The following is a 24,357-nucleotide window of genomic DNA, read 5'->3' as shown; positions in this document are numbered from 1 at the left end:
GGCTTGAAGGTGATCTGTTTTATCTTAGTTTTGGGTGTGATAATTAGAGTCAGATGCTTGCATCTGCAGCCTGGAACAGAGCCTAGGAACTCATAAATAATCCATGGAATCCCTTTCCTGATTCCTTCAGTACTTTCCAGTTCTCTGGAACTCTCCTTTTCCATCCAGGGAACTAGGACTTTGGTTACCTGGCTCTGCCTTGTGCTTCTATGACTGCACCCAGGGCCACCTGGCAGAAAGACCAAGTAACAAAGAGTAATAAACAAGGTTGAGCCTAGACTTTCAGGAACATAGTTCCATAGTCTGGAGTCTGCAGCAACTGGTTACCATGACAGAAAGGATTTGTGTACTGTCTCTGTTAGACTTTCTCTTTCTGATCCCTGAGTCAGATCTAGGGGGCTTTTCTTGGAGTTCTCCTTCTGCACCCAGCTGATCCTGACCCTTTGGGGTTTCAGGTTGCACTGAATTCAGGCTGGGCTGGGCAGGAGAGGTAAAGGAGAACTTATTGCTGGTGCTTCAGAGTCTGGTCTTGTTTCCAGATCTGCCGCTTTATTCTTCAGAGGCTTCAAGTAGCTGTTCTCTGCATTCTGCCAGGTTTTGTGACCGTCATAGGTGGGAAGAATAGGTGGTGCGTGCCTACTGTGCTCTAGCCCTTAACCAGAGCTTCAGGAGGATCGTGCCACGTCCCTGCTAGATTTCTGGGTGGGAGTGCTCTTCTTGTCAGGGTCAGTTGGCCAGGAGCCAGGGAGAAACTGACAGTAACCAGTTGGAGGGGGAGCAGGGTGGCTGGCTATTGGAAGCTGAGTCCAAAGAGGGAGTGGAAGCCAGTTGAGGGTGGTGTATGCAGGGCTATGGTCTTGGCCTCAGCCTCTATTTTCAGCCCCAGACCATTTAGGGGGAAAACAGCAGACTTGCCCTTGGCCAGGGAGGGTGTGGGGCTCCTGTTGACTGTCCACGCCCTAACTGTGCCCTCCTGTGGCTTTTTGGGTCTGCCCAGATGGGGTGCTAGCATCAATCTGCTACACAGCTACTACTACTTTTAAAAACTTGTTTTAAAAAATTCTATCATGGGAATTCGGAAAATTAAGAAATATCATATTTAATCTGTCTCACCATAGTAACCTTTGTTAGCACTTGACAATACTTTATTGTTTTCAATGCTTCTGAAATAGTTGATGTACACAAAAGAATAAAGTATTCACAAATAGCGTATGTTATAAAGCATGATGGTGACAGTGCTTGTGTGTGTGCTGGCCCCTTATGCAGAACAGCAGCCAGAGCTGTTAAAGCTGTCTTCTTGTCCCTTCCCAATCCCAGCCTCCATTTTCTTTTTCAAATGCATTATTTATAGAATCAGCACACACATTTCAATTTTGAGCCTGATTTTTGTGCTGCCCATAACTTGGCAGGGCTCAGCCGAGGGTGCTTTGTGACTCCGGCCCTTGGAGGCGTTTGGATCCTCCTGGGAGCAGAGACTGAAGCCCCTGCCCAGCCTGGGTGAGCATGGAGGGCATGCTAGGGGCACCTCTGCCTCTAAGGAACATTCTCTGCTGCTGTCCACCTGGCTGAGGCTGGGCAGCCTTTGGAGTGGGGTTAGTCCTTGCTCATGTCCCAGCCCCTCTCACCCCCAGGAGAAGGAGCGCCAACGCCTGGAGAACCTGCGGCGGAAGGAGGAGGCTGAGCAGCTGCGCAGGCAGAAGGTGGAGGAGGACAAGCGGCGGCGGCTGGAGGAGGTGAAGCTGTAAGTGTCCTGGCCCCTGACCCTGCCCTTCCCAGCCCCAGCCCGCCCGGGTCTCGTAAGACTCTCTGTGCCTGTAGGAAGCGTGAGGAGCGCCTCCGCAAGGTGATGCAGGCCCGAGAGCGCGTGGAGCAGATGAAGGAGGAGAAGAAGAAGCAGATAGAGCAGAAGTTTGCTCAGATCGATGAGAAGACCGAGAAGGTGAGAGCCTGGGCTGGGGCTGCCATGCCGGGTGGGCTCGCCCTGGTGGGGCCTGAGCTCTCAGACCTGGCAGGCTGAGGGTGGGGCTGGGCCTCTTGGGTTTAACACGCTATCCTGTCTATATCGTGGGCCCTGAAGGCCATTCTGAACCAAGCCAAGCCAAGGGCTGATATTCTGGGCTCTGGGTTTTCCCAGCAGCCTTTTGCGAGTGAGCAGAACTGACCCGCTGGATGGCGGCCGTTGCCCTTTCTCTGGGCTGTGGGGAGCAGTCATGGTTTTTAGTGGCACCGGTACCCATCACGCAGAGTTCTGGGCCCTACTCTGTGGAGCTGTGTGAGGGCCTCCACCAATGGGCACGTGCGGGTGGGCTCTGCAGGCCAAGGAGGAGCGGCTGGCAGAGGAGAAGGCCAAGAAAAAGGCGGCGGCCAGGAAGATGGAGGAAGTGGAGGCGCGTAGGAAGCAGGAGGAGGAAGCGCGCAGGCTCAAGTGGATCCAGCAGGTGCGATGCAGGAGGGCTGCAGGGAAGGGGGTGGGCAGGAAGGTCACTGCCTTGGTGCCCGAGGACCTGCTGGGCACACCTTCTATTGGGGTTGATTCTGTTGGATCTTGTTGCTTTGAGCCCAGGAGGAGGAACAGCAAGTACCTCGGGGGTGGGGATGCTGACTGTAACCTGCCCCCTGTCTCTGAGGAAGAGGGCATTTTGAGGGTGAGGTGCATGCATTTGGAGTCAGACTTCTGACAGCTCTGCCATTTGTTAGCTGTGTGACCTTGGGCAGGTTACCTGACCTCTCTGCTTCTGTTACTTGCAGTGGGAGCAGTATCTTCTGGATAGTGTTATTGTGAAGGTTAAAAGTGTCACCTGATGTGAGGTCGTCAGGTGGTGTCTGGCATGTGCTAAAAGTCTTCCACATGATTGCCCTTAGAGCCACCCTTCCTCTGAACAGGAGGGGCCTGCCTCTCCCTGGGAACTGTGTCTCACTCCTGTAGGGAGTGGAATCTGTCATTAGGGAGTTCTGTGCCGGGCACTGTCCTAAGTGTCATGTGGGTGAACTCACAACTCCCTGGGGCAACAGGTACTATTCTTGTTCCCATTTTATGGATGAGGAAGCCATGGCCAGCGTTGTTAAGTGACTTACTGAGTGTTACGCAGCTGGTGGGCCTAGCTCCAGCCTCGGCCCTTGCTTGTTGAATCTGCCTCTGTTGGTGTCACCAGATGCCTTTTCAGCCTGGCCATGGTGGCGCTCGCAGAGCTTCACCTGGCAGCCCACCTGGCGGCTTAGCCCCTGCCGCTGCCTGTGCCAGAGGACCCTGGGTTGGCACAGCCCCTCACCCCTTCGGCCAGCCTCTTCCTCCCTGGGAGCCCTGGCTGGCGAGAGTGCCCTTACCCGCCTCTGCACGGCTGTTTCAGGAAGAGGAGGAGCGGCGCCATCAAGAGCAGCTGCAGAAGAAGAAGGAGGAGGAGCAGGAGCGGTTGCACAAGGCCGAGGCCAGGCGGCTGGCAGAGCAACGCGAGCAGGAGCGGCGGCTGGCAGAGCAACGCGAGCAGGAGCGGCAGCTGGCAGAGGAGCGCAAGAGGGAGCAGGAGCGCAAGAGGGAGCAGGAGCGGCTCCAGGCCGAGAGGTGAGGCCCTGCTCATAGCCTGCCTTCCCGTGCGTGGGAATGAGACGGTGCGTTGTCTCCAGTGTGGCTCCCGGCTTCTCTTGGGTTGGCAGGCTCTTTCCTTACCTTCAGAGCCGGGTGCCCATGGCTGCTGGCCTCCGAGTAGGGTGCACTTTGTCTACAGCAGACGCAGGAGCCATGGGAGGGGTGGCCTGGCTCTGGCTCTGTTCTGCCTGCAGGCAGTGGTGCTGCCTTTTTGGTCTCTTTTCCTTAGTGACAGGTAGGCTAGCACTTCCCAGCAGGGCTGCTGTGGGCTGGGACTACAGGAAGCCCACAGGTATTTTTTTTCTGTTAACAAAACTGGCATCTTGGGCCAGAGGGATCTTTGTGATGCAGCATGGGGCCTTCAGCACTCTGGGCCCTGCCCCCACCAGATGTACACCCCATGGTGATGAGGATGACCCAGGGTGCCTCCCACCCCAGCTCCCCACCTTGGGGACTCTGGATTCCATGAACCCTGGGACCTCCTGGCTGTGCCGAGGAGTGGTCTCTGTGAGGCAGGATAGGATTCTGCAGTTAGTTTTCCAAGTAGTTACCTGAGACCCACCTGTGCCTGGTCGCTGGGGTTCTGGGGATGTCAGGGACAAAAGCCACACTCACTGTTGGCCAGGAGATGTGAGAGGACTGTGCCCACGAGTGTGTGTGGCCCAGCAGCTGTCCTCTTTCCTGCCCCATCTCCTGGGAAACGCCATCTTTGTGGTGGATACAGGCTTAACGGAGAATTGAGGAGTCACAGCCAAAGGGCTGGACTGTGATAGTGCTGTCTTCTGGTGCTTATTGATTGACATAAAGTTGTCCCTGGTCCTATGGACAGAGTTGGAGGTTGAAGTCCAAGACAGTAGAAAGGGGTGGCAGCTGATGTGGTTTTAGAATTGGATAGTGCAGGGTGGTATTGTCACCCTGCGAGGGGTGACAGGATAATTATAATGGTAGCCGTGGTGGGTACCAAGCTGTGTTTTACCCACGCTTCTTGCGTCCTCACTTGAAGCTCACTGTGGCTTAGGAACCATCAGCTCCACTTCACAGAGGAAGTAACTGGTTCAGAAAGGTTATGAGCTAGTTTGTTGTAGAAGGGGTGCCAGATCCATCACAGCCCCTCCTCTGCTTCATGGGTTGAGCTGGTGTCTGCCCTGTGGGTTAGAATGATTGCAGGTAGCACAGAAGGTTTCATTTGACTCTTGTGACAATGCTAGAAGAAAGGTGTTACAGTCCCATCGCATAAGAGAAGAGTGAGGCTGAGACCTGAGTTGTGTGGTGGAGTGGGAACTGCATGCTAGTGATTGCCAAGGCAGGGCCCTTCAGGGTGCGGACACCCTGCCTTTGGGGCAAAAGTGCAGTTGTGGCTCTGAGTTGGTATCCCATTTTGCCATCCCATCCTCTAAGGCATACCCACTGGCCTGGTTTCCCTAGCAGGGTGGGAACAGGGCCAGGGCTCTGCTTCCTGCCCTGACAGGCTCTTGCTTGGTACTCAGGGAGCTGCAGGAGAGGGAGAAGGCCCTGCGGCTACAGAAGGAGCGACTGCAGAGGGAACTGCAGGAGAAGAAGAAGGTAGGGGTACGTCATGGGTGGGCTTCTCTGGGCCTGCTGGGCTGTGGCTGGGGAGATGGTAGCCTGATTTCAGTCTCTGGCGCAGGGCCTGCCTGGCCTGCTGTGCTGCCTGGGGTGGCAGTGGGGCACATACACAACACCCTATTGTTGGCTGGGTTGCAGGAGGAGCAGCAGCGCCTGGCTGAGCAGCAGCTGCAGGAGGAGCAGGAGCGCAAAGCCAAGAAGGCGACTGGAGCCAGCAAGGGCCTGAATGTGACCATAGATGTGCAGGTGAGGCCAGTGCCCAGGGTGGCCAGGGGCCCGCTCTTGTTCTCTGTCCAGACAGGGGCTTTATAAGTTAGGACCTTAAGGAGGATGGTCCACTTCCTTGTTGTATCTACTGTTTTTGATAGGTATATTATTTTTATATTCTAAAAGTAGAATTTATTACTAAAAAAAAAAGTTTTAATAAAAGTATAAGTTTAAAAAAAGGGCCCTTGGGAAACTACTAAACTCAATACATACCTTAGAGTTTTACATATGTAACCAGGTCATGCACACAAACACATGGACGTACTTTTCCATGCATATACACTTGTACATTTTAAAATGAGTATGACCATATACTATTTGGAAGTTTGATTTTTCTTTTTTTCATTTAGTGTATATATAGACATTTCAATACGTGCATTTCTTTTTTTCCCCATTTTTTTAAACTGGTGCATTATAATTATACGAATAGTGGAATTCATTGTGATGTATCTGTACATGCACCCAGCATAATTTGATCAGTCTCATTCCCCATTACCTCCCCTTTCCCTCCCCCTCCTTCCTTCTCTGATACCCTTCCTCTGTTCTTCTGGTTTCCCTTCTATTTTTATGAGATCCTCCCCCTCCCACCACCCTTTTTTTCTTTTTTCCTCTCTCATTTCTGCACTTGAGAGACAATCACGTGTCCCTTGAGTTTCTGAATCTGGCTTATTTCATTTAACATCTCAAGTTCCATCCATTTTCCTGCAAATGACATAATTTTGTTCTTTACGGCTGAATAAAACTCCATTATGTACATATACCTTTTTTCTATCGGTAAACATCAAGGCTGGTTCCAGGGGCTGGGGATGTGGCTCAAGCCGTAGCATGCTTGCCTGGCATGCACGGCGCACTGGGTTCGATCCTCAACATCACATAAAAATAAAATAAAGATGTTGTGTCCACCAAAAACTAAAAAATAAATATGAAAAAAAAGATTCTCTCTCTCTTTAAAAAAAAAAAAAAAAAGAAGGCTGGTTCCGTGATTTGGCTATTGTAAATTTTGCTGCTATGAATATGGGCGTGTCTGTGTTGCTATAGTGCGCTGGCTTGGTTCTTTTGGGTAGATACTGAGCAGTGGCATAGCTGGGTCATATGGTGGTTTCATTCCTGTCTTGTGAGGAACTGCCATACTGATTTCCATAGTGGTTGTACTGATACATAATCCCATCAACTGTGTAAAAATGTTCATTTTTCCTCACACCCTTTTGAACATTTATTTTTGTTTTATTCTTGATGTTTGTCCTTCTAACTGAAGTGAGATATCAACATATGTGCATTTCTTAATTTTTTTTCCCTTGGTATATTATTGTTGTAGGTGATGATGGGATTTGTTGTTACCTGTTGGTGCAGGCACACAATATAACAATGTATTCTGGCCAATCTCTCTCCCCAGCTCTGCCCCCTGTGCATTTCTTATTTTTGATGTCTGTGTCCCCATTTTTTATACTAGAATTTAGCCAGCTCCTGCTGAGCATTTCAGCTATTTTCAGTTCAGTGATGATACCAAACAAAACAGTGTGAAGGAAGGGTTTTCACTGCAGCAAAGTTAAGATGTTGAAAACTGGAAGTTGGGTCTGTCTGTCTGTGTCGGAGGGTTAAGTTGAAGATCATGGATCTGAGAGGTGAATCTGGACACACTGACCTGGAAAAATATTTGTGTGGAAAATGAATATGCAGAGTAGTATGTATTCTGTGACTTTTTTAAGATTAAAATGTGACCCTAAACCTTTTGTTTTTTCCTGTGAGGTGAGGGAAGGTGGCTGGAGCCCATTGTCCCCCAGTGTTGGGATGTAGGAGGGTAGGGGAAGGGAGGTGATGGCCATATTGATTTTTTTTTTCCCCCCCAGTCTCCAGTTTGTACCTCATATCAAATGACTCCACAAGGGCCCAGGTCCTGCCCCATAATCATTACAGATGATTATGGGATGGACCTGAATAGTGATGACTCTACTGATGACGAGGCCAACCCCCGGAAGCCTATTCCCCGCTGGGCCCAAGGTAAGCAGGGCCTAGAGTGCCCAGGAGACTCAGGCCTTTGCCTCTCCTCACTTTCTCAGGCCCTGGAAATGGCAGGTAGACTGTTGCAGGGGGCCAGGCTATTGTGCTGGGGTTGGCAGCTTGAGAAATTGGCCTAAGAAGCCTGCATTGGGCCTGTGGGCTCACCTGAGGACCAGCCTAGGGTGGTGGATGCCTGTTTTCTTAGTGAGTACATTGTGGCCAGCCCAGGCAAGGCATGCTACCAGGCACTCTGATAGACTCAAGCTCCTCTTAGAGCCCCACTCAGGAGGGCCAATGAGGCTTAGACCCACATTAGCAACCTGTCGGGCTGAGGATGGTAGTAGGGTTTAGGCAGAGTGCCAAGAGCTGGAGCCAAGGGCTTCAAGCCATTGGGAATGGCAGGAAAGACCTGGAGGAGGGCCACGGGACACTTGATCAGGATTTGACCTGGGATTTACAGGCCCCAGCATCTAAACAGCATGCAGGTGAGTGAGACTGCTGCCCTGGGCTGGGTGCGAGGCCTGCCGGCGTGGAGCAGGGCCTGGTGCCATCAGTAGTGGTTTGCAGGGTGTGTGCTGGGGGTCGGGGCAGGATGAAGACCTCCAGAGGGCCAGACCGGTCCCAGCCAGGAATCCCACAGGGGGTCAGCGCTCTACAGAAGACAGCTTGCTTTTGTCATTTTCACTTCCTTTGAACCCCACGATAGCTGGAATCTTGGTCGAACTAGAAGTGTCAAGTCACCCAAGAGGCTGCAGTGAGCAGGGGCCAGTGCCAGCAGAGAAGCCACCTAAGCTTAGTTGACCTTAGACAGTTTACTTTATCTGTTAGCTGGGTTAACAGTAAAACCTGGCTGAGGAGATTTTTGGGGAATACAATGAGTGCAGAGTGGCGCCCGATGCCCGGCAAGTGCTGGGTGCACGTTCCCACCTCTGATCCCTCAGGGTCTTCCTCAGCTTTGCTGGCAGGGCTGTGCCCTCTCACGGCCTCGGCTCTGTCCCCGGTCAGCCTGTGCTCTGAGGCAAGGAGGCTCGCTTGGTGCTTCAGCTCTGGGCGAGACCTGTCTTCACGCCCGGCTCCACTAGCCACGGGCTCTGTTCCCTGGGGCAAGTCTTCCATCTACACAACGGGGAAAATAAAGCACCTGCTTCTGTCCGCTCTTGGGGAACTTTGGTTTAGCTGCCAGAGGACTGCAGACGAACAAGAGCTAGTGTGGGTGGCGGGTGAGCCTAAAGAAGGCTCTGCAAGAGGAGCAGGGGCAGGGCATGCTCGGGTGACAAGAGTGGCAGGGCTGTGTGTAGGGCAAGGGACAGGGACCTCATGGAGCGCCTAAGACATTGACCAGGCCTCTGCATTCCACATAGGTGCCCAGATCTCACAGGCTGTCGTCTCTCAATACTGTAACCCACCGAACACTGATGAGATTTTTGGACCCATTCTCCTGCCTGACTTGGAGGACATCTTCAAGAAGAGCAAGCCCCGCTACCACAAGCGCACCAGCTCGGCTGTCTGGAACTCGCCGCCCCTGCGGGACACCAGGACTCCTGGCATCCTGGTCCACAATCTGAAGAAGTACTGAAGCAGGCCCATGGCCTCTCTGCTGTCTCTGTGCCCATCTGTCTGTCTCTGTGTTGGCTGACATCCTCCTACTTGGTCTGTCAGTGCTGAGGGCTTGGTCAGGTGGCTGTGAGCCTCCTTGGTGTGCGGGTGTTTGTGCTGCAGATGGAAGGTGGCCCCAGGCCTGCAGGGGCCATGGGCTTGGTGGATGGCTGGGGAGGAAGCAGGCCCAGCCTCAACCAGCCTGCAGGCAGCACTGTGTAAATAGATTATTACAATTCAGCAGAATTTTAGTCTGTAGAGTTTTAGAGGTAGATTAATAAAGTGCATTCTTTCCAGCCTTCTGTGGATGTTGTGAAGACCAGGCTCTGTGGCATCATGCCCCGGATCCTGGTCCTGCAGGCATGTGTCTCTGGCCACCAGACAGTCTGGAGAAGCAAGGCACTGCTCCTTCACCTGGGTGTGCTCCGTGGTCACTGGTGGTGGGATCCCGCCCCAGAGGTACTGACTTGAGGGCTGAATCCAATACCCGGGGAGACACTTTAATGACTTCATGATGGGGCAGTGAAGATGCTTGCTGTTAGTAAAGGAATTTCATTCTTTTGGAAAGACTTGGGCCTTGACACAGCCCTGCCACTTAGTCCCTCTGCCTAGCTACTCCTCAGGCTCCACCCTTGCTGCATGGGTGGTGAAAGGACTTGAAAGAGTTCAAGTGCATGAGCTCTGATTAGAAAAAAAGGAGGTCCTTTGAGACCATCTTGGGACCAGGGCAACGGGAGAGTGCCCCAACATTGAAACCAGACAGCTGCTAATTAAATGGTTGGTGCCAATCAAGAGTGGCCCTGGTCCTGGCTACTAGGTGTCCTGCTGCTCTAAGTCCCTAGAGTCGAGGTTGGTAAACTATGGCCCATGGGCCAGATCAAGCCACAGTCAACTTTTAGTTTTATTGGAACATGCAGATTGGAAATGCTGGTTGGTCTTTCCGTCCCCACCTGCTCACTTGAGGGTAGAATTAAGTTTTGCAGCAGAAGCCTTGTGGCTTATAAAGCTGACAATTTTTGTTGTCTGAACCTGTACAGAAAAACTTCCTGACCCCTACTTTAGGACAAAATAAAGGCTAAATAGAAGAATGCTTTAAAAAGAAAAGAAACGGTGAACACACATGATAAACCAAAGTTAGAAGATTCTGCCCATGCGAAGAAAAACATTTTACAGTTCATTCAAATATGGTGGACATGCAGATTTGTTCCATCTGTTCTCCTGACTGGAAACTTATATTAAGTAAACTGGAGAGCATGTCTTTGTCTGAAATCATAGCATCAAATTTTCACTCTGATAAGCATATTGATACAGCGTGTCCAAGAAGCACTTATTCAACAGAAAGGCAATTTCAGTTGTGTCTTGATCAGCATTTGATGTTGTCCGTATTTCTTTATCCACTGTAATAGGAGTGTAGTGGTGTCTCATGGTTTTAATATTTCCTCAAGGCTGAAAAGGGTGAATATTTTTTCAAGTGCCTATTTGCCTTCTGTATATCATTTTTGGTGAAGAATCTGTTCAAGTCTCAGTCCTAAATTGTGTTGTTTAACCATTGAATTTAAGAATCCGTGCATGGTGTAAATACAAATCTGCTGCCAGATACATGCTCTGTACTATTTTCTGCCGTTCTGCAGCTTGCCTTTTCATTTACTTCCAGTCACAGAGCAAACATTTTAAATTCAGCAAGTCTACTTATCATTTTATGGGTTATACTTTTTTGGTGTCATGTCCAAAAGAAATCTTTGTTTAGCGTCAAGTCCCAAAGCTTTTGTATGTTTCCTTCTGAATGTTTTCTTATTCTAAATGTTATATTTAGACATGAGATAACTTTTAGTTTGAGATAACTTTTTAAAGTGTGAGGTTCATGCTTTTTGTTTTTATTTGGGGCACGTGGACAGATGTCTAGTTTTTTCAGTACCATTTGTTGAAAAGACTGTCCTTCCTCCACTGAATGTCCTTTGTATCTCTGTCAAGAATCAGTTAGCCACATTCATATGGGCCTATATAGGACTTTTTTTCTTCATTCATCTGTGTCTCTTCTTTTGCCAAAACCACATGACCAAGATTGCCATACTTTGTAATAATCTCAAAATCCGATAATTTAAACCCTCCAGATTTTTTTTCCTTTCCAATTTGTTTTTACTATTAATTTTACCTTTCTACATATATTTTAGAATTGGTCTATCTATACAAAAGTCCTGCTTGGGTTTCCATTGGAATTTCATTATAGATGAGTTTGGAGGTAAATTCACATACTTACAATAGTGAGTTTTGTGATTCGTGCATGTGATATGTCTCCATGTATTCACATTTTATAGTTTCTGTCATCAGCACATTGTAGTTTTGGCATACATTATCTTGTACATATTTTGTTAAATATTTATTTTCTGGCCATTATTATAAATAGTTTTGTTTTTCTAATTTTTGAATTATGCTTGTTCATTGCTGATATATAGAAATACAAATGATTTTTGTGTGTTGGCCTTGTATCTTATGGTGCAACTAAAGTAATATTCAGATGAAAATGTATAGGACTAACTGCCTATGATAGGAGTAAAAAGGTCTCAGTAATAATTTCTATTTCCACTTTTCCAAAGTAGAAAAACAGTATCAAATTGAAGTGTAAGAAGAAAAGTAGCAAAGTAGAGCAGAATTCAGTGACACTAGAGAGAGAAAACAGAAAAACAGCAGAAAATTAAAGCTGTTTCTTTGAGAAGCTTAAAAAATTCATAAACCTCTGTCTAGACTGGTTAGGAGAAAAAGATAGGACAGATTACCCCTGTCAGGAGAGAGATCACACCACTACAGATTATGCAGATGTTTATGATCATTAGAGACTATCTGAAACACTTAGGGCAGCACACTTGATGATTTAAATGAAATAAACACAAATTCCTTGGAAGGTAGAAATTATCTCAGTTTACTCAAGAAATAGAAAACCTAAGTAGTCCTATTTGTTTTTTTTTTTTTATTGGTTGTTCAAAACATTACAAAGCTCTTGACATATCATATTTCATACATTAGATTCAAGTGAGTTATGAACTCCCATTTTTACCCCAAATACAGATTGCAGAATCACATCGGTTACACATCCACATTTTTACATGATGCCATACTAGTGACCATTGTATTCTGCTACCTTTCCTATCCTCTACTATCCCTCCTCCCCTCCCCTCCCATCTTCTCTCTCTACCCCATCTACTGTAATTCATTTCTCTCCTTGTTTTTTTTCCATTCCCCTCACAACCTCGTATATGTAATTTTGTACAGTAATGAGGGTTTCCTTCCATTTCCATGCAATTTCCCTTTTCTCTCCCTTTCCCTCCCACCTCATGTCTCTGTTTAATGTTAATTTTTTCCTCCTGCTCTCCTCCCTGCTCTGTTCTTAGTTGCTCTCATTATATCAAAGAAGACATTTGGCATTTGTTTTTTAGGGATTGGCTAGCTTCACTTAGCATAATCTGCTCTAATGCCATCCATTTCCCTGCAAATGCCATGATTTTGTCATTTTTTAGTGCTGCGTAATATTCCATTGTGTATAAATGCCATATTTTTTTTTTTTATCCATTCATCTGTTGAAGGGCATCTGGGTTGGTTCCACAGTCTAGCTATTGTGAGATGTATAAGTAGTCCTATTGTAAGAGAATTTGATTTTTAGTTCCTCTCACAAAGAACACTCTAGGTATAGATGTGGTACTTGTTACCACATTTTAAAAGAAGAAATAATACTAATTTTACACAACTTCTCTCTGAAAACTAAAGACTCACTTGTGAGTCTTCTTAGGCCAGTATTGCCCTGATCCCCAAACCACACACAGGTGTTTCAAGGAAATTGGATCATCATCCCTCATGAACATAAACACATTTTCAACAAAATTTTAGCAAATCAGATTCTACAAAATACCTTCATAAATACACTGGGTAACAGACTAAGTGAGATTTATTTCAGGAATGCAAGGTAGAGTTAACATTGGAAAGTTAATGAAATTTACCACATTAACAATGCTAAAGGAAAATCATGACTAAGTAGATGAAGTTCAACAATTCTATGCAAATAACTCATGGTAAATGCTCTAAGTACATTTAGGATTTAAAGAAAATTTCTTCACCTTGATAAAGCTTCTATTTAAAAAACCCACAAAACAAACCTAACATGCATACTAAATAGTGAATGTCTGAATGCAGTCCTTAAACCGAGCTCAATGCAAGGATGCCAACTCTACTTCTGAGCATTTCTCTAGAGGTTGTAGAGTGCAGTAGAAAAAAAAAAAAAGTATTGAAAAGGATCTTCAGGGGCTGGGGGTGTAGCTCAGAGGCAGAGTGTGTGTTTGGCATGAGAGGCCCAGGGTTCAATTGCTAGCACAAAAACAAATGATGATAACCTCTAGAGAATCCAGTATTATTAACCAAAGGCTGGTAGGTAGTAAGTCAGTTTAGTATGGTTGCAGGATACAAGAATGATATGCAAAATTTTATTGTATTTCTGTGTATTGGCTATGTACAATCAAATTCAAATAAAAATAGAAGTTTCAGTAAAGTTAAATATCAAAATCTTAGGAATAAATTTGAGAAAAAAAAAAGATCTGAAGCCCTATGCAGTGAAAAATAACAAAACATTCCTGAGGGAAATGAATGAAGACATGGGGTATATACTGTGTTTGTGGGTCGGATCCTCCATATTTTTAAAATGTCAGTCTTCCCCAATGATTTTATTCAACCTTAACCAAGCCCAATGGAGGATGGAAGGATAAAAGTTTATTACAAATTAGTTTAAAAATTCATATTTAACTACAAAGAGTTTTTAATAACCCAAATGACAAAAATTTGGAGAGGTCACACAACAGGACTTTTTAAGACAATACAAAGCTACAGAAATCAGGACAGTATGGTATTGGCATCATGGTAGATGGAGATCTGGAATTTCAAGAGTCTAGAAATAGTTCTATACCATATCTAATTGGTTTGTTTTCAATTAAGGTAAAAAGGAAGTTCAGTGTGGGGGGCATACTTTTTCAACATCTTATCTGGTCCAGTTGGATATATTTGAAAAATTATTACATGTCCTTACATATATCGGAATTAATTTATGATGGATCATAGGCCTAAATGTAAAAGCTAAAAATGTTAAAGACTTCTAGAGGAAAACAGGAAACGGATCTTAAGTGTCTTTGTGTTTGACAGAGATTTCTTACATGACACAAAAAGTATAAAGTATAAAAAAGTAATAAATTATAGTTCATCAAAATTAAACCCCTTTGCTTTTTAAAAATTTGCTGGTTCTTTTTAGTTCTACATGGATTGTACTATCATGTATAATCCCTCTGCTTTTCAAAAGTCACCGTTAGCCACCAACTTATTTTTGCCCCCTTGCCGGAGGGGTGCTGTACACAACCTATCCTACTATAGGGACAGAAGTGGGCCCCTCTTCACCACCTAGCCAGAGCCATGCCACACAGGCTTACCCAGGCTCCTTTGTTTCAGCAAGACCAGTCCCTGACTGCCAACCCCACCCCTCACTGTGGCCCACCCCTTCCTTACCCGACACACATCCTTGTCAAACCTGAGTTACTTAGCTGCCCTGTGAGGCACAGGTAGAGGTGGACAAGCCTTTCTGACTCCATCTGCTTGTGATAGCACAAGTCCAAGTCCACGTGCTGTAGTGGAGTTGAGGGCCTTGAGCCGAGGTAGTCTGAATGCTGGGCAAGTTCTGCTTGGCCAGAGCCATCGTTATAGCCTTTGTTTGCTCCCTTTGGGCTTCTGTGATGCAAAGATTCCTCGAGAAGGTTTAGGAAAGAAGGCAGAGGAGGCTTAGAAGGGAAGCAATCTTCTGTCAGCAGCTCGATGCTGTGACAAAATACCTGTGGAAAAAACCTGAAGGAGGAAATTATTTTCTCTCACGGTTTCAGAGATTTCAGTTCATGGTCGCTTGGCTCCATTGCTTTGGGCCTGAGGCAAGGCAGAACATTTTGGCTGGGAACAAGTGGTGGAGCAAGAGGCTCACTTCGTGATGGGGGATGGAAGGGGGTGGGGAGAGAGAGGAAGAACATTTTAGATATAAACCATATAAAGCCATCCCCTGTATTCCAAGGGGTTACAGATTACCTGGAGCCCCAGCTACAGTCATCATCTGAGTCTTTTGGAGCTCAACTGAGGCTCCTTTGGACATCTGTAGAAACCTGGACGGTAGCACATAAAACCAGAGTCTGAGCTACTGAAGCTCGGACTTGTATCCCTTACTGAGCTTGATGCCTTAAGCAGCCAATGAAAAATAACTTGCGTGGTCAACTCCACCACATCCCCACCGCTGTCTAATAAAGTTTGAAATTTTTCCACAAAAGCAGTTTACCTTGCATGCCGAGAAGGGAAGCACACTCATTGTCTTGTAGTGGTGAGCTAAGCTGCACTATACATAGTCACACCTTGACAGACACTTGATTTTATTGCAACTTATTAAGTCTGAGTGTGGACATGAAGGCCAACACTGGTTCAGGTTAGTTAGGGTTAGGTTAGTTGACTAAATTCATAAAACTTATAATAACAATAACATTATCATTAATAATATTATTATTAATAACATTATTGTTATTATTACGGTACTGGGGATTGAACCCAAAGGTGCCTTTACCTCTGACCCACATCCCTAGTACTTTTTATTTTTTATTTTGATACAGGGTCTTATTAAGTTGCTGATGTTGGCCTCAAACTAGTGATCCTCCTGCCTTAGTTACCTGAGTTGCTGGGATTACAGGTGTGGGCCACCACATCAGGCTATGAAGCTTTAATCTTGGTAATAGAGGTTCATTTCAGCTTAATCTGGAGCTAAAAGAAGAGGAGGCCATAACTCATGCATGCTATGACATTTGTTTGGATCTCTATTTGCTCTGTCTGCTCTGCCTCTAGTCTGGAAGGGTCGGTGGCAGTGGAGAATTGGTTCCAGGGAAGCAGAGGAGGGGAACTTCAAGAGTGTATTTAGGGTCTCAATTGTGATTAGAGAATAGCCGAGAAAGGGGCCCACTGACTGTCCCCTGTGGTCCCTGTGCTGGGATTCTTTAACAAAATAACTATGGGGTTACCCCCAATGGGAGGCCATCCTCAACGTGATTTGAATTACTTCCCTGGCGGGGTGAGAGGCGCTTAGACACAGCTGGGTCAGAGCCTTCCTTTTCCAGGTCCGAGGGCTGGTCCGTGCAGAGGCATGCCTGGCCACTGCCCTGAAGACCCCTGACCTTGGGATGCTGCCCCCCCCTTAACCTTCATTGGATGGGATTTTCCTTGGAATTTTTTGTTCTCCAATAAAAGCTCACTCCCTGACGTTTTCTCTCTCTCTCTCTCTCTCTCTCTCTCTCTCCCCCCCCCCCCACCGCATCAGGTGGCTGGAGGCGGGAGCTAGGAGAGGCCATCTAGGAGCTGGTATTAAAGGTAATGAGAGTCTCTTTATAACTCCCTAGCAATTACTTATGAACTGAACCTTCTTTCATGAAGCTAGTGCTGGTCACATGGCAGAAGCCACCACTGCAGGAGTGGCAGGGACACTGTGACATCTTAGTGGACTCCTGCTTCAGTTACTTAGGGTGTGTTATCTGCATGTTTGTGACCATGTTACTCTAAACTGAGTGAGCAGTGCCTTTGAAAAGGAGAATGATTGGTTTGGAATGATGTGGGTAACCAAGAACCCAGGCATGGTGGTATCTTGACCTGGTCAGCAGACAAACAATTTTTTTTTTTTAAAGAGAGAGTGACAGAGGGGAGAGAGAGAGAGAGAGAGAGAGAGAGAGAGAGAGAGAGAGAGAGAGAATTTTTAATATTTATTTTTTTTAGTTCTCAGCGGACACAACATCTTTGTTGGTATGTGGTGCTGAGGATGGAACCCGGGCCGCACACATGCCAGGCAAGCGCGCTACCGCTTGAGCCACATCCCCAGCCCCAGACAAACAATTTTGATAACTTTCTGCCACTGCATCGTAAATAGCCCTTCCCCTTTGCTCTCTGATAACACGTTCCTCTTTCCTGTGAATGTTCAACAGGAGTGTCATAAAAGTTCCAACTTCCACTGAGTCTGTCCAGGGCAATTTGGACTCTAACATGAGCCTGTATTTCTTTTTTTTTTTTCTTTTGGTACCAGGAATTGAACTCAGGGGCACTCAACCACTGAGCCACATGCCCAGCCCTATTTTGTATTTTATTTAGAGACAGGGTCTCACTAAGTTGCTTAGTGCCTCGCTGTTGCTGAGGCTGTCTTTGAACTTGTGATCCTCCTGCCTGGGATTACAGGCGTGTGCCACTGCACCTGGCATGTATTTCTTCCCAGGATCCTCCCATTGCTGGTTCCAAACTCACTCCCACATTTAGACATTTCTTACTGCAGCATCCCATGTCAAGGTAGCAAAAGGTGTTGAAACCTAACATTGTGTTCTTCATTGCAGATATATTTTCAATTTGATTTTTATTATTTTCAGTTTATCTTCCAGAATTCTGAATCTTGTCTTTTTTATTTCACCAAATATATTCATCATAATTATGTAAAAAAAAAAAAGAAAAAAAGAAAATTTTCCTCACCAGGCATGGTGGCACATGCTTGTAAAGAGGAAATGGGAGGCTGAGGCAGGGGGATGGCAAGTTGGGGACCAGTCAGCTTGGACAACTTAGTGAGACGCTGTTGAAATAACAAACAAACAAAAAAGCCCCCAAACTCTGATTAAACAACCGTCTGGAACCCCTACAGATCTTTTAAAAACTTTTCTTTCTCATGAATACACAAAACACATGCACACACGCATACACACGCACACATGCACGCGCACACACATGCTGCCTATGACCAATGCGGGCAGCTGAACTAAGGTTGCTCGTGTGAATTTTCAGGGACACAAAATAAAACACAGACACAATTTACCTTTACACAAGCTTCAGGACGGCTTCCCTGGCTCTTGACCTCAGGCTCCCCACAGAGAGAGCAAGAGAAAGTCAGGAGAGGCTGGTGTGTGTGTGTGTGTGTGTGTGTGTGTGTGAGAGAGAGAGAGAGAGAGAGAGAACACGTTTGGAAGTCACCTTTTATTGGGGGGGCACTGTTCTTACAAAGTTCTATCCACAAAAGGGCAGAAGGGGCAGGACTACAAGGGAACAGGTGGGCGTAGCTCAACCCTAGGGTTAGGCCCAGAAAGAAGACCTCCTTGCTGTCTAGTGGGTCACTGCTCAAGCCACAATGAGTGCGGTGGTTGGTCAGAGCCTGGTGCATCAGGACTGGAAGGCGTGGTCATTCAGTGTGGCTCTCCCCCACCAGACACATATTTAATCTTATATTTCCTTCTTTTCCTGACTTTTTTTGTACTGGGAATTGAACTCATCTCCAGCCCTTTTTTTATATTTTATTTAGAGACAGAGTCTCCCTGAGTTGCTTAGGGCCTTGGTAAATTGCTGAGGCTGGCTTTGCATTTGTGATCCTCCTGTCTTAGTCTCAGCCTCGCTGGGATTACGGGCTTGCACCACCACGCCCGGCTCTTTTTCTGCTTTCTAAAATTGTGTTCTGCCTAATGTTTTGGCAAAAACATTGTGAAAGTAATTTAAGACTTGGGATGGTGTCATCTTCAAATAGGGAGAAATAGCACGACAGATGCACTTGGTGTCATCTTCTGATTATATTATCTTCTTCCTGCCAGGACTTGACACGTCAGAATGCTCGGAGACACAGATTTCAGAATCAGCTTAATCCTGTTTTCATGGGCTGCTGTCCCTTCAAGGGCCTTTCTGCTTCTATTTAATTTCTATTCCTAGGTTTTTCTCTTGACTCAACCTGAGGGGAAAAGAAATGAGCAATCTCTTAGGTAGAAATGAGCAATCTCTTCACGCCCTCTTGCAGAGCAACCAGTGCCTAGTGTGGGTCATTTTCCTGTGCCTGGGTCCTGCCTAGATCTAGCACTGGTATTTCCTCATGCTCTTGGTAGCGCCCTGTGTCCTGGACCGTGCTCCTGGTTGTTTCACCATTGTGTCTGTCTGCTTTATCTAGTTTCCTAATGAGGAGGACTCAGTGCATCTGTCGTGCTATTTCTCCCTATTTGTCTTCCTTTAGAGCTGACCAGGATTTTATTTCGTCTATCGGTTCTCCCCTAGGCTAAATCTTAACACTGTTCTTGATATATTCATGCACAGATATCATTGTTATTTTCCTTTTTCTTATAATTATTTTTTATCCTTTTTCAAGGGCGGGATTCCAGGGATTGAACTCAGGGGCACTCAACCACTGAGCCACATCCGCAGCCCAATTTTGTGTTTTATTTAGAGACAGGGTCTCACTGAGTTGCTTAGCTCCTCGCTGTTGCTGAGGCTGACTTTGAACTCGTGATCCTTCTGTCTCAGCCTCCTGAGCTGCTGGGATTACAGGCATGCGCCACCGCCCGCGGCTTATTTTTTATTCTTTGACTCTGAATTCCAGGGTTAATACCACCGCGTAGCATATGATCCACTGTCATTATTGCCTCCTCTAAGACTTTTTCCAATATTTTTATTTAAATGTTCTTTTATATTCCCATTTTTTACTTCAATTTCAAATAAGGTTACAAAGGGATATTGACTCCAGAAGTGGTAAGGAACAAATGTGTCCATGAGCGTCCATTCATGCAACTAATAATTTCTGTTGTCATTTTAGTCCTTGGTCCAAAGAAGGTCTGTGGACCAGGTAGGTAAGATAGCTGCCTGGTCCATTTGCTATGGCATGTTCTGTGGCCTCTCAGGTGACATCCTGGAATCCGAGTTACTTTAGATGAACTCCTTCCTGACCCATGTGCATCCTGAACAGAAGGCACATTCTACCTTCCATTACATGGCTTAGTGTTAACTGATTTGGGAAGTTATATATTCCATGGTATTTTGCTGAATTCGTGTACCTCTGACTCTTGGCATGATCCTTACCTTACTCAGTACCTTGGTAGTGGTTACTGGGTTAGGTTGCATCACAATTCTGAGGCCCCAAAGAGAATGACATGTACCCAGCATTTTAACTAAATCATGTGAAAAGAAAAGAAGAGTCAAGAAGATTAGAACATTCATGTCCTTGAGACATTCATCTCTTTATGGAAACTAACTTAGAAGTCTCACTAAGCTCAGAACCTAATAGCTAGACTCCAGGCAAAGAGAAAGATGTGAACTTCAATGACGATCATTTGTTTATTTATTTTATTTTATTTTTTTTAAAGAGAGAGACAATTTATTAATATTTTTATTTTATTTATTTTTTTTAAAGAGAGAGAGACAGAATTTATTTATTTTTTTAGTTTTCGGCGGACACAACATCTTTGTTGGTATGTGGTGCTGAGGATCGAACCCGGGCCGCACGCATGCCAGGCGAGCGCGCTACCGCTTGAGCCACATCCCCAGCCCAATCATTTGTTTAACAAATATTTAATGAGCATCTGCCACAAACGTTATATTGAATTTTTTGGTGACTGCAACATTGAGACACCGACAACGTCCTCTGAATGAGACGGTGGTTCAGAGGGAATGTGGACGAACTGATGTAATGCCTCGGGACCCACCTCAAGTTGAAAGAGAGTCTGTTTTTAGATATTATTTGTTTAGGTATAGGACGTTCTTTTCATTTCCCAATTCCTGACATTGGTTAGGGCTCTCCTATTTCTCAGTAATTAGAAATGCCTTCTGGTGGGGTTTTGGATAACTTTTTGAGTTACTTTTGCTATCTTTTTGTTTTAGTATAACGTTCCTCAAAAATTGATGACAAACATTGTCATATTCTCTTAATTTTTTTTCTTCATATCTTTTGTAGACTTTTTTCCTCCCTCACCCTCTAATGCTGGGAGAAAAGTGAGTCTCATTCTCAGGTGAGGATCTTCTTCTGTATCATTGGAGTCTTCAGGACCTAAACTTGAGGAAATACTCTGGTCCTTAGGATGTTAAAAATGGTTCTGTTCTGTGCATTGTCCAAATGAGTGGGGTCTTTCAGGAGTGTTTGTCTGGGGCCTGGGGGCGTACTTCAGTGGTAGACACTTACCTAGCCTCCTCAAGACTCTCAGTTCAATCCCCAGCACTGCAAAAACAAAACAAAAACCAAAACCAAGAGTATATTTGTATGTGGAAAGATGGTGGCTATACCAAATATGGTTAAAAGAAACAGCAGTACTTTAAGAGAGTGCAAGGTTTACCTCCACCCTTGGAGGTGGGGAAGTAGATGTGTACTCCTCCCTGATAAATGTCTTACAGCTATGATGGTATCTATTAATCCCCAGTCAATAGTACTCTTCTTTACAGGTGGTGAGCAAGCCAACGATTTGACTTCCATGAATTTCTGATGACTTCCTTTTATATCCTCTCTTTACATATTTTTTAAATTAGTTTTTTTTAGTTATGGATAACACAATACCTTTATTTTATTTATTTATTTTTAATGTGGTGCTGAGGACCCAACCCAGGGCCTCACATGTGCTAGGCAAACGCTCTACCTCTGAGCCATAACCCCAGCCTTCTTTACACATTTTTTAATTGTGTATTTTAATTGTACATGATGTTGGAATTTGTTGTGAGATATTCATATATGCACATAATGTAACAATATAATTTGACCATTATCAACTCCTCAGCACTCTGATGACTTCTTAAAGACCAAATGACAAACCACAGAGGATATCATGCTTCCCCTAAGCCGTCGTCTTCCCTCAACTGCAGCTATATTGTCTTCATCCACAAGGATGGCTGTCTGGATATGTTTCTGCCAGGATTATCATCCTTCCTGGCCCTCAGTGTACCTGGGTCACTTGGATTTGCAGAGTTATTGTCACCCAACCTGCCATGAGGGTTGAATTGATCATCTGTGCCAACTTGGAGGTGATTTTCCAATTCTTGATTCACTTCTTTGTAAACCCCATCTGCTGAGAGCCAGTGCTGCAGCCTGGCTGGGCACAAAATAACTGAGCTGCCACTCCACGCACACTTGCTGGGAACTGTCCCAGGAACTCTCCCAGCTCTCCACTGGGCGCTCTCTCTCTCTCTCTCTCTCTCTCTCTGAACCCGGAGAGAACTCCACGGGAACTCCAAAGGAACCACCCTATTCCCGAGCCACCCTATTGCTGGACAGCTGGTCCATATAGAACTCAATACACAGCCTGTCCCAATCCAGCATCATCCAGTCACAGCAATTATAACTTAATTATCATCATCTTAATGGCTCCCTGTTGTCACCACTTACCACTCCTTCGGGCGCCATCTTGACTCTGCTGTGGCTCTCAGCACCCATCCTCCTCCCAGGAGTCCAATCTAAGTCCCAGCATCCAGCTCCATCAGGTCTTCCTCTGCAGTGTCCCTGTGCATGTTAAGTGAATGTTGACTGATACTCCAGGTCAGACATTTATTTATTCCTCTCTCATTTTATTAGAGCATTATGACTATATATAATATTCAGGTTCATTTTGACAAAATAATTCTACTTCTCTCCTAATCTTGCCCCTCACAAAGCCTCCTTTGAATGCCCGGATTGGTTTACGTGGCCGTTTTCTATATTTCCACAATTTCCTAAGCACATGTCTCCCAAAGACCATGTTCCTTGTTTTGCAGTGTCATATTTAGGTGTCTACCTTCCTGCACAGGATGGAACATCCTAGGGTCTCAAATGAGTTTGTTGTTCTAATCACCAAAGTGATGCGTAGGGACTGGCATGTAATAGGAAGTGTCTGTGGAGTATTTTTCTAAAACTGAATGTAAGTGTGCAGATTGAACCTCAAGGTGGCACCATTTCCTGTAGAATCTGGAACTTCATGGAACATTTACAATCTGCCAACAGTCCCTGTGTGTGGGAAGTGATGAAGTTCACACCCAAAGTGAACCAAAGGAAATGAGTTTCATTTTATTTTATTTTTTTACTTTAGTTCAAAACAGCTGACCAGTTTTTCTTTTTTTGACCAAAGAGAGCTCTGCGTCCCCATGGCAGTTGCTTATTGTGCCTGCCATTTTATATTTCATAGCTACAAAGAAGGGGATGAGGAATGGAGGGCAACAGGGCTGAAGAAACTGAGGTAAAGACTGAGTAGAGACTGTACTGAGGGTCGACCTTAATAAAGGGGAATAAAGAGGAAAGACGCTGCTGTATTAGTGTCTTGGAAGGTAAAGGAAGTGAGAATGGAAGAATAGAGCTGCCTTATTCAGAGAGGATGAAAGTGTCCACCTGGCTCAGGTGGAAGGGCCGTCTGAGTACTACGCGGTCCCGAGTGTTTAACACATGGTAATTATTTAATCTAGGACCTTCATGTAAAGAAGGTCTTGTCTCCATTTACTGGGACACAGAAAGAGTAATGGCTCTTTCAAACTCATGTGGTCCATATAATCCAGAGATGAAAAAATATACCCCCATCTCACATCTTTGGTTGTGCTAGTTGGCCTTGCCACCTCTTCCCTCTGTACCTGAAGGGTGTCAGGACCTCCAACTAGTGGTGTCCCACAGAGAGACAAATTCTAAACTGGCTCTGGGAAGTTAGGGTAATTTCCTCCTGTAAACGAGAAACTGGAACACGGTTCCCTTGTGGCTAACTGTCTTGCTTGGGATTATCTTCTTTGTCTTTACCAGAAATCTAGGAAGATTAGGGATTCTATGTGCAGAGGGAGATGTCAAAGGGGCTAGAAGGAGTCACATTTGCCTACAAAGAGAAAAATTTCCTTTTGCCAGCACAAAGCAGTGCTGAGAGAAGAGCTGATGGGACCTGGACTGCGTCACTGCAAGGAAGTTCTTGTAAATCCATTTAATTAGGCTTCACTCTCTTGGTAGAACCAAAGTATTGGAACCGAGCTTTAGATTAGTCTAGTGGTCTCAACCCTGTGGAAAGGAACTTGGCCCTGAAGGAGAATCCTTCATGTTCAAGTGACTGTTACATGCTGGAGGAAAACTGCTGGGACTCAACTGGATCTCTCAACAACCTGTGAAAAATTCACAGAAGAGCCTACTGCTCCTTGGAACCCTGTCTGTGTGTCTGTCATTGACACTGGGAGGGCTTTCTCCACATAAAGCCTGTTCAGTGTCGGCCATGTGATTCTTGTTTCAACACTGGATTTATGTATGATATTGCCAGAACTCTAGGGCTGGGGTGGGGGAGTCTGGTTGTCATTTGATTTTCAAAGCTTGAATACCCGATGGAACGTCTGTCCCACAAATGGTGACCCTTATCCTGAATTCATGTTAAGCACAGTGGAATCAAGGAGACGGTATTATCAAAGCAAAAGAACTGCAGTTGGACGGGCTTGTAGAGGTGATCTCTATTCTACCTGTCATTGCAATGTTTCTGTGATTTGGAAGTGATTTTCAAAGAGGAAGTGAATTCTATCACCAAGACAAAACT

At 45.7% G+C, this 24,357-nt stretch overlaps 1 protein-coding gene across 11 annotated transcripts in view; it reads left to right on the top strand.

Moving 5' to 3' along the window:
* The window catches only part of Incenp (inner centromere protein), a 29,086-nt gene extending 19,759 nt beyond the window's left edge, over positions 1–9,327 (top strand). For 5 of the 11 annotated variants that reach the window (XM_078045854.1, XM_078045860.1, XM_078045856.1 and 2 more), the window contains 8 exons: positions 1,632–1,741; positions 1,819–1,939; positions 2,316–2,438; positions 3,348–3,559; positions 5,071–5,152; positions 5,309–5,416; positions 7,285–7,435; positions 8,797–9,327. In XM_078045854.1, coding sequence (XP_077901980.1) covers positions 1,632–1,741; positions 1,819–1,939; positions 2,316–2,438; positions 3,348–3,559; positions 5,071–5,152; positions 5,309–5,416; positions 7,285–7,435; positions 8,797–9,011 — 1,122 coding nt within the window. In that variant the 3' untranslated portion in view covers positions 9,012–9,327. Of the gene's footprint in view, positions 1–1,631; positions 1,742–1,818; positions 1,940–2,315; positions 2,439–3,347; positions 3,607–5,070; positions 5,153–5,308; positions 5,417–7,284; positions 7,436–8,796 lie in introns of those variants that run through there. The other 6 variants (XM_078045863.1, XM_078045858.1, XM_078045864.1 and 3 more) reach the window with 3 other exon arrangements.
* The last annotated feature ends 15,030 nt before the right edge of the window (positions 9,328–24,357 follow it).

Source organism: Ictidomys tridecemlineatus, chromosome 4, assembly GCF_052094955.1.
Source record: "Ictidomys tridecemlineatus isolate mIctTri1 chromosome 4, mIctTri1.hap1, whole genome shotgun sequence".
Lineage (NCBI taxonomy): Eukaryota > Metazoa > Chordata > Mammalia > Rodentia > Sciuridae > Ictidomys > Ictidomys tridecemlineatus.
Note: the sequence above shows the minus strand (reverse complement) of the source record. Positions and strands in the feature narration are given on the sequence as shown.